We start from the raw sequence: 10,827 nt of genomic DNA on the forward strand, positions 1-10,827 counted from the left end.
CCGGTAAAATATAGCCATAGGCTTTTTGATCGTACCTGGAGAACCACCCTGGCAGTGGAGTGTCCTCTCACCGAGCAGGAGCACAAGCAACAGGGTGATGCTCTGGGTTCTGTGGAGAACACATGTGGGTTCACATGGAGAGAACATGTGGGTTCTGGAGAGAGAACAACAACAAAACAACATCATTCAGTACAAGGCAAAAGGAGAACAAATCATGAAAGCAGTCTGTTAACCCCTCTCCTTCAACCACACACTTCAGACATTGAACACACACAACTACCACATACATAGCATGTGGTATCCCAGAAAACAAATAACAAACAAATCAGAAAGAAATGTTTCTCAGCATCAAAAACAGGAGCAACCATGTGAGACAGAGCATAAAGTTGTAATACACTACATCTCACTGCAAATAAATAATAAATAGATAAAATAACAGTTTATGCAATGCAATGGATCTCAGCCAACTGACTGATCTGTCTTGCTGACATAATTGAACAATATTTTTCAGACAGTGTGTTTCCCTTGTCCCCTTCCCTCATAAGGTATGTCATAAACAATGCTATCTTTGGAATAATTCTGGACTAGAATCCCCTTTTTCAGTCAAAAATGTATATATTACTGATTTCTACAGCACTGTAAAATGATAATCGTGCTCTTGTTATCATCTAGGTTACTTTTGTCTTTTAGTCTCCCATTTTACATGTTTCTTCCAAGAATGTACTGATTTTCTCAGCGCTGTATATGATAATGATTATAGGAGTATGACACACTGCTCTGAGTCGGTGGACTAGCCATTCCTTCATTCGCCCCGTAATAAGTCATTTAACCATATACCGACTTACGAAGATTATTAATTAACACGAAAACGTTGCCTGGTGTCCCTTTAAACACACGTTCTTCAACTTCCATATCAGCATCCACCATTCACAACGGTGGAAGCCGGGAATTGAACCCACAGCATGCAGTAGCCTGAAAAGTTCTGGGCTCAGTTTTTGGCTTCCACCCTTGTGGCCATGAGCAAGGTGCTTAACCCAAAGTTGCTCTGCTTGTAATATAGCCTACTTCACTGTCACTTTGGGTAGCGTCTGCTAAATGAACACATGCAAATGTAAATGTGCAGGATCAACAGGTCAGTGTTGTGTGAAACAGATCACCGGAGGGTGAAATCATTTCCTTCTGTATCCCTTCACAGCTCATGACTTCAAACACTATACACACACTCTCTCTCTCTCTCTCTACCCCCCCAACATTTGACAAATATAAAAATAAACTGCAGACCTGAGGAATCTGGTTTTGAAATTGCAGCACATTTCTAAATAGCACCCCAAAATAATGAACTAGCCATTCTTATCAGAGAATCAAAAGTTTTAAAATATTTTCAGTGAATAAAACAGTTCATAATGAATAAAATTGCCCTCTATATGTTTGTAAATTGCTAAGCTGCCAAGCCATAGAGTAGCCTACCCCATCATCCTGATTAAACCATAGAGTATCCCATCATCCTGATTACACCATAGAGCAGGGGTGGGCAAGCCCGCGGGTCGGATCCGGCCCGCCAAGCACTTTTATCCGGCCCGCCGAGCATTTAATTTGGTTATCAGGCTGCTCGCTATTTTTTTCCTGCGATAGAGATGACGTTGGTTAGCTTTTCACTCTCCTTAGAGAACGTTTACAATGTCAATGTCAAAACATCGTGTTAAATAGAGATAACATCATGTTAAACTAAGTTAACTCTTAGTTATCTCCTTTGCAGCAGATCTAACGTGAACATTATGCGATCCATTTAATTGGGAACGCGTCTGCACTCACGAGAGGGAGAGAGAGCCGCAGGTTCCAGCTGGCTTGTCATTGTTGATAATTGATATCCCCTTCTTATAAGAAACTTTTAAAAGGAAATCATGAAGGCAACAGTAGTTCTCACTAATGACCCTTTAAAACTGTGAGAGGGCCCAGCCAAAGGTACAGCACTAGGCATAGCGGAGCAGGCAGAAGATCATTGAGAAATAAACATGAATTAAAGCGACTGTCTTAAAGCGACAGTGCACAATTTATACATTTTGTTAAACAACATACAATTAGCAGTATTTTTAAGCAATTCATATTTTAAAAGAAATACTTTTCATACTAAATTATAGACTATAAAAAATATTTTCCCCATCCTAATTAAACCATAGAGTATCCCATCATCCTGATTACACCCATAGAGCAGGGGTGGGCAAGCCCGCGGGTCGGATCCGGCCCGCCAAGCACTTTTATCCGGCCCGCCGAGCATTTAATTTGGTTATCCAGGCTGCTCGCTATTTTTTTTTTCCTGCGATAGAGATGACGTTGGTTAGCTTTTCACTCTCCTTAGAGAACGTTTACAATGTCAAAACATCGTGTTAAATAGAGATAACATCATGTTAAACTAAGTTAACTCTTAGTTATCTCCTTTGCAGCAGATCTAACGTGAACATTATGCGATCCATTTAATTGGGGAACGCGTCTGCACTCACGAGAGAGAGAGAGCCGCAGGTTCCAGCTGGCTTGTCATTGTTGATAGATATCCCTTCTTATAAGAAACTTTTAAAAGGAAATCATGAAGGCAACAGTAGTTCTCACTAATGACCCTTTAAAACTGTGAGAGGGCCCAGCCAAAGGTACAGCACTAGGCATAGCGGAGCAGGCAGAAGATCATTGAGAAATAAACATGAATTAAAGCGACTGTCTTAAAGCGACAGTGCACAATTTATACATTTTGTTAAACAACATACAATTAGCAGTATTTTTAAGCAATTCATATTTTAAAAGAAATACTTTTCATACTAAATTATAGACTATAAAAAAATATTTTCCCATCCTAATTAAACCATAGAGTATCCCATCATCCTGCTTACACCCATAGATATACATAATAAAGGCTAGATGTCTTATGGCGGAGTCTCTAACGGCATCACCGGCGGCGATCTTGCCACAGGCAAGCTATCTGGTGGGCTCTGTGGTACCTGATGTAAGGTGAGTGATCTGCACGAACACATACTCTTATCTCGCTGAAATCTTGACAGCTTTACAAACATTTTACCACACACACATTCCCTAACCCTAACCCTGGGTGTCCATCGAAAGGTCTGGTCCTAACGGACCGTTCGTTATTTAAAAACGGGGTCACCGGAGGGATTTTGAGTGCTTCAATCAGAAATTGCATGACACTCCCCTGCCTGCAAGAAAATTTTCAACGACCCTTCAGCGGTCTTTTCAAAAAGACATGACCCTCCCCTGCAAATCGTTAATACCTTCCGCCCACGATATAGGGCGCTATGAAAACACATCGACTTAAATAATCGTTCTAAACTCACCCTCTGCTTTCTGATCTTACACATCACACTTCACCAAGATGGTGGCCATTTCAGTAGATTTACTCACTAACATTGTTGTGGAAACACAATAAGCATGGAAACTAAATGCACATTTCCTGCAACTGCATTAACCTACTTGAAATAAGTTACTCCTCTAGTAAGTATTCACATGAAATAAAACAATAAAACATTGAGACCATTCAACAAAGCACACTGGGTAATAACAAATTCAACACATGAACTTGTTGCTATGGACTAGTCTCTAGGCTTCCTTCCTCTAGGCTTTGGCTTCCCAAAGCTGAACATTATCCAAAACTCAATTTCTCAGACGAGCGTCAATTTGGGAGCTTGCTACACTCCTTCCTTCTCAAATGACTTGAAAAGACCGTTTGCACAATTTCACAAATAATCACAGGGACTGAAAAATACCTAACATGCCAACTTTTTTCGGTTTAGGCCTATCATTTTAACTTTTTCCCTGTCTTGCCGTTTTAATATTTCCCCGTGAGAATATCCCATATTACTGTAATACTCTCATAACAGTAGTCCTGCATTCTGGCCTGTCTCTGTGTTGTCCTGTTGTTACCCCTTGCCCTTCCAGAGAAACAAATGTATTCAAATCATCGTTTTGCTTGCTTGAATGCGAACTCAGAGTGATGTTAACCTACAGTAGGCCTATTTAAAGTTAACAACGTATGCTTTGCAATGTCTACTTTGCACCTGCCAGGCTAAGAGCCAAAGAAATCCCCCTGTATATTCACTCCAAGTTGGCCTACCATAACTTACCAACTCTAGCCTACACTGTAGACCATAAACTGGCTATTTATATGACCGATGTATTTGTATTCTGTATTCTGCTGTTGGCAGGAGAGAGAATGACAGCGATTAACAAATTGCACTTGTTGCTGGTTACCAATAAATAGGGCCTACTATATATTTTTTTGCAAACAACAAAAACAGAAAGGATGGAGACAGCAAATCTAGAGATGGGCAGGAACAAGGTCAATTGGTAGAAATGCTTGTCAAAACGTTAGGAGCTGGATGTGTGGATGAATGAAGCACAAGTATGCTTTATAAGCATGCACACTGTTTAAAGTTAGGCTAGGCTACACCGTAAACTACAAGTAAACCAAAGTTAGCTTTTTTAGGGCTGGATAAAGGTGACCAAATGGATATAGGCTGTTAAGCGTGAATAAAGTAGGGTACTTTGTTGCTCCAACCCTTCCAACGTTAATGGGGACGGATGTTTTCCGTATTTTGCGTGAGAAATCTCCCTTATTTTCATTGTTCAATGTTGACAGAGCTATGGAACGAAAGAGAACGTTATATGGCAGTGAGATTATTAGACATTGCATCCTGTCACTCTGTTTGGAACATCGCAGTTTGGGTTGATAAGATTCAGTTAAAGCGAGTAGCCTATGGATCGTCTCAAAGTTTGGGACAACCAAACAGCAGTGTAGGCAAAGCAAATCCTAATTGTTAGGTTCCCATAGCTGTCTTTTCTCTAGGCCTGGGCCTATCGGAAATCGCGACATAAGCACATTGGTTTCTTTTTTCTTTTTTTCTTTCTTGTTGCGTGTTGGGTAGTGAAGCGATAATGCATTTAAAAGTAGTACATCATGTGAGCCAGAGCAGATATGACCAGAGCTGCTGCTCTGTAGGCTATAGGTATTCTGCCTCACCCAAACTACTTGCGAAGTAGCCTATTATCACAGGAAGAGCTTTTTCTCAGCTTTTAAACGATTTTAGTGGTTAGTTGTTGTGGTAAACGGTTCAAAGTAACTTTAATTTAATCATATTTTATGCGCCCGTCTCCCTACCCATTCATCTTGGTGGAATACTTCGGAAACTTTACCTCAACACATAACAAACCATATATCAGAATAAACAGCAGACCTTACCGAACACAAAGGTGTAAAGCATGCCCCTGTACAGTTAGCCATTCCAGAGTAATCCGGTTTTAAATTTGCAGCAATGTCTTTATGCATGTCTTCAACTTTGCGGTTCTTGATGTGTTTAAATTGTCCAATAGGTCTACATGATTTTATAACAGAGGATATCAGAGGATACATAGCCTATAGGGCAGACAGACGCTCATGAGTTCATGCTTTGTTTTTTCGCTGGATTTTAGGATAGCCTATTATGGCAACTGATTGCATTCCAAGCTACAGTAAACTCTAGCAGGCATTGAATGACTGGAGACTTTGTGAATTTATAGATTGACATAATGTGCTGTCTCTGCTATTGCTGCTTTTGATCAGTTAGATTTTTTTGCAATCTCCTGTGGTGGGCTGGACATCAGAAATGCCCCCAGACTCCTTTTCGCGCCTTGACCCATTCACACTGGTGCCGGAACGAAAAAACTCGGCAAAATGTCTAGGGGGCTTGGTAGTAAATCGCCTCGGTCTATGTGAAAGGGACAGTCGTTCCGCGATTCTGGTACATAAAATCGCGGCAATTTCGCCAGTGTGAAAGGGCCTAGTGAGAGATCGATCCTCCTCATCAAAGCCCACCACAAAAACACCAAACACTCACCTGCCCATGTCTGCTGGAAGTGTGTGTAGAACACCAAACACTCACCTGCCCATGTCTGCTGGAAGTGTGTGTAGAACACCAAACACTCACCTGCCCATGTCTGCTTTGGCCTTCGTGCCTGTGTGTGTGTGTGTGTGTCTTCTCTCCGGTCCGTCTGTACAAGTTTTCCTTCTGATTTCTCTCTGTGTGATGCCAGGGCTTTTTGGCGACAGATATTAAGCTACCCCCCCTCCCCCAGACACACACACCCACACACAATCTTCTTTAGAATTACATAGCCCTATCATTTGCATCTTATAGATTTACTGCTTTCTGCACCACGCACAAATAGACTCACACTCACATAAACGCACACACACACACAGACACATTCAAATTCCTCTAAATGTTCAGTGTGTAGTCAAGACAACCAAGACCACGTCATTGCCAAGACCAGAGGGTATTGAGACTGAGTCAAGACCAAGACCAAAGCAGAACAAGACCAGGACCAGAAGCAGACTAATATTTGAGTCTACATGACATGACGTGACATTACATTAATACACAGGATTAGATGTTAAAATCCCTTGTGCCAAAATCCAAGGTAAAAACACATTCAGAAGCCCCTGCTCAAGTTTAACTTTAAAAAGCACACTACCCACAAATCCGCCAACAAATGGTCACAAACACAATACAAATGGCCCATCCAACAGCAGTATATAGTATGCGGCATGTCATTGGGGTTATCAAGTGGGCACCCTTATTCACCGATGTTTCGTTAAGTTAGGCCCACGACACCTCATGAAGACTTAACAGTGAAACCAGCGTCCTGGAGACACTCCCCTCCATGCTGCCACCATATTACCACATTGAAATATCCAGTACCCCAAATACTCTTAACCAGCCCAGGCATGGTCAAGGTTGGCTAGGTTGGTCCGTCCCCGTTGATGTGGACTGAACCATAGCCATAAAACCCTGGCCAACCAACCATCAACCAAATTAGCCAGTTACAGCCCATCACAAACACAAAACAAATTAGCCAGTTAGCTTACGCCCCATGCTGCCACCATACTACCACAACAAACATCCAAATACCCTTAACCAACCTAGGCATGGTCTGTTATTAGGTTGGTCCGTCCCGTTGATGCGGACTGAACCATAAACCATAAAAACCTTAGCCAAGTACCATCAACCTAGGCACAGTCCATCACAAACACAAAACAAATGAGCCAGTTAGCTTACCTTAGCTTGCTCCAGGAAGGGTAACTTCTCCTTACCCACAACCATTCGCTTGCCCGTTCTGCTGCTAAAGACATGTTACTAACCACCTGCCTTAGACGACCACAAATGCCCAATTCAGACAGCAAGCCAATAGCAGATCTGGCCACAAACCCACGTGCACCGATTTCAATAGGCCTTAATCGTGCACTCCAACCTCGCTTAGCTGCCTCCTCTGCTATTTCAGTGTATTTAGCTCTCTTCAGCTCATTGGCCACTTCCACTCTATCTTCCCAAGGAACAGTGAGTTCAATGAAGTAAACTATCTTCTCTGAATCCGACCATAGAATTACGTCGGGTCGTAGCTTAGTACTCACTATATGTGGAGGTACCGCCATCTGCTGGCCAAGATCAACCTTCATTTCCCAGCCCGCCCCATTTTTCAACTGTCCGGTTTTACACCTGGCCTTACCCCTTTACTAGCTGCAACATACTATGTAGCAGCACTATGCAGCACATTTCTAAATAGCACCCCAAAATAATGAACTAGCCATCCTTATCAGAGAATCAAAAGTTTTAAAATATTTTCAGTGAATAAAACAGTTCATAATGAATAAAATTGCCCTCTATATGTTTGTAAATTGCTAAGCTGCCAAGCCATAGAGTAGCCTACCCCATCATCCTGATTAAACCATAGAGTATCCCATCATCATCCTGATTACACCATAGAGCAGGGTGGGCAAGCCCGCCGGTCGGATCCGCCCGCCAAGCACTTTCGATCCTCCGCCCCGAGCATTTTAATTTGGTTATCAGGCTGCTCGCTATTTTTTTTCCTGCGATAGAGATGACGTTGGTTAGCTTTTTTTCACTCTCCTTAGAGAACGTTTACAATGTCAATGTCAAAACATCGTGTTAAATAGAGATAACATCATGTTAAACTAAGTTAACTCTTAGTTATCTCCTTTGCAACAGATCTAACGTGAACATTGGCGATCCATTTAATTGGGAACGCGTCTGCACTCACGAGAGGGAGAGAGCCGCAGGTTCCAGCTGGCTTGTCATTGTTGATGATTGATATCCCCTTCTTATAAGAAACTTTTAAAAGGAAATCATGAAGGCAACAGTAGTTCTCACTAATGACCCTTTAAAACTGTGAGAGGGCCCAGCCAAAGGTACAGCACTAGGCATATGGAGCAGGCAGAAGATCATTGAAAATAAACATGAATTAAAGCGACTGTCTTAAAGCGACAGTGCACAATTTATACATTTTGTTAAACAGCATACAATTAGCAGTATTTTTTAAGCAATTCATATTTTTAAAAGAAATACTTTTCATACTAAATTATAGACTATAAAAAAATATTTTATCCCATCCTAATTAAAACCATAGAGTATCCCATCATCCTGCTTACACCCATAGATATACATAATAAAGGCTAGATGTCTTATGGCGGAGTCTCTAACGGCATCACCGGCGGCGATCTTGCCACAGGCAAGCTATCTGGTGGGCTCTGTGGTACCTGATGTAAGGTGAGTGATCTGCACGAACACATACTCTTATCTCGCTGAAATCTTGACAGCTTTACAAACATTTTACCACACACACATTCCCTAACCCTAACCCTGGGTGTCCATCGAAAGGTCTGGTCCTAACGGACCGTTCGTTATTTAAAAACGGGGTCACCGGAGGGATTTTGAGTGCTTCAATCAGAAATTGCATGACCCTCCCCTGCCTGCAAGAATATTTTCAACGACCCTTCAGCGGTCTTTTCAAAAAGACATGACCCTCCCCTGCAAATCGTTAATACCTTTCGCCCTCGATATAGGGCGCTATGAAAACACATCGACTTAAATAATCGTTCTAAACTCACCCTCTGCTTTCTGATCTTACACATCACACTTCACCAAGATGGTGGCCATTTCAGTAGATTTACTCACTAACATTGTTGTGGAAACACAATAAGCATGGAAACTAAATGCACATTTCCTGCAACTGCATTAACCTACTTGAAATAAGTTACTCCTCTAGTAAGTATTCACATGAAATAAAACAATAAAACATTGAGACCATTCAACAAAGCACACTGGGTAATAACAAATTCAACACATGAACTTGTTGCTATGGACTAGTCTCTAGGCTTCCTTCCTCTAGGCTTTGGCTTCCCAAAGCTGAACATTATCCACAGGCACCATATTGGACTCGGCTGTATGTCCTGAAATCTATATCATGGTATCATTTTATATATACCATATAGCAACACTATACATCACAGTACATGTGTATTTCTTAACAATACACTGCAAATGCAGCCTCTGAATGCAGGTGTTGCACCAAATCCTGTGACCTGTCGAAATTTGTGACTCTAGAGGGCGCTCTATGAATTTAATGAGTTGGACTAACACATTGACAAAGCACCTACGCAAATAACGTAAGATCATGGTCCAAACATGAACGGTCTATTAAAGAAACGAACTAGGCTACTTTACTGACATTCAAACGCACAGTAGGTATAAACGTAATATAGGCTAGTCTAATAGTTCATCAACAAACAACCTACCGGTTAAAACGGAAGGTCACAATTTTCCAAAAGTAGTCTACAGTAGCCCATAGGCGAAATGATTGCGAGAAAATCACTCCAAATATCTCTCACCACCCCAGTAAACAGACGGACTCACTCAACATGCAGTAGGCTATGCTACTTCATTCAGATCGGTCACATAGCCTATTTAAATGGTTAAGACAGTGTTCCACCTTGTCACACCTCGTTGTAAAAGTCATTGGGATGGCATCTTTCATTTCACTGGGGTTTGGTATTACAATACATATGTAGCCTAGTAAATAACAAAACAAACACAATTTGTTGACATGTGTGGTTGAGCGCTTGAAACTGTCATTTATTTTATGAATGTATTTCAAGGTTGTTTTGTGGGTAGAACTACAACATATGCTGTGTGGTCGTGCAATGTCATTCTTCCAAAAATTGTTTTTGGTTGTTTTGAATGAAAATGCATAGGCCTACTTCCATAGAAATGGTGATAAATATTCTGTTGTTATTGTGAAAATTGCAGCTATTCATTAACCTTATTTTAGCCAACAGCTTTCAGATATCAAGTTTGTTGTCATCTGTATTGTGATTTTTTGTATGTAATAATAAAGTAATAAAACAAAACATCGGTCACTATTTTTATAGACTGTCAAATTATGTTTCCCCACTGGAACTCTGCAGAAATAGGCCATATCAAAACCATCTCAGGTGACTTCTCTTACTCTCCCATGTTTAACCAAACATCTTCCATCACTCCTGAAGTTCAGGACAGGTCACACATTTTGATAGGCATATAGGCTACTGTCAAATTATGTTTTAAAAACAAAACATCTGGGACTGAATGTCCCATGAGAATTCCACCTGTGAACAGGTGGTTTGCATGACAAAATATGACAGTAGGCAAGCCTATCAAAAAATATGTGACCTGTCCTGCTGAAGTTCACTGGATTGATGGAAACATAAACATGGGACATTCAGAGAATTCACCTGAGAGATCAAAAATGTGGCGTATGAAGTCCATTTCTGCAGAAGTTCCAGTGGGAAACATAATTTGACAGTACGCTATCAAAAGATGATAAGAAATTCTTAGGCTAAGACATAAAAATCAACACAGATGATAACAATTTATGTTTATAAGTAGCCTATGGCATTTTCCCAATAACAACAGCAGATTTATCGTAAACACAATTTATATTATTTTTATTACAACA

The 10,827-nt window shown here is 41.0% G+C and overlaps 1 protein-coding gene across 1 annotated transcript in view; it reads right to left on the reverse strand.

Moving 5' to 3' along the window:
- LOC125307950 (uncharacterized protein PB18E9.04c-like) overlaps positions 1 to 6,065 on the reverse strand; it is a 56,540-nt gene extending 50,475 nt beyond the window's left edge. Inside the window, exons 1-2 of the mRNA XM_048264080.1 lie at positions 5,964 to 6,065; positions 36 to 154 (exon numbers count right to left, since the gene is read on the reverse strand). Of these exons, the coding sequence (XP_048120037.1) occupies positions 36 to 154; positions 5,964 to 5,971 (127 nt within the window). The 5' untranslated portion in view covers positions 5,972 to 6,065. The remainder of the gene's footprint in view (positions 1 to 35; positions 155 to 5,963) is intronic.
- Positions 6,066 to 10,827: the final 4,762 nt, after the last annotated feature.

The sequence above is a fragment of the Alosa alosa genome, chromosome 15 (assembly GCF_017589495.1).
Source record: "Alosa alosa isolate M-15738 ecotype Scorff River chromosome 15, AALO_Geno_1.1, whole genome shotgun sequence".
NCBI lineage: Eukaryota > Metazoa > Chordata > Actinopteri > Clupeiformes > Clupeidae > Alosa > Alosa alosa.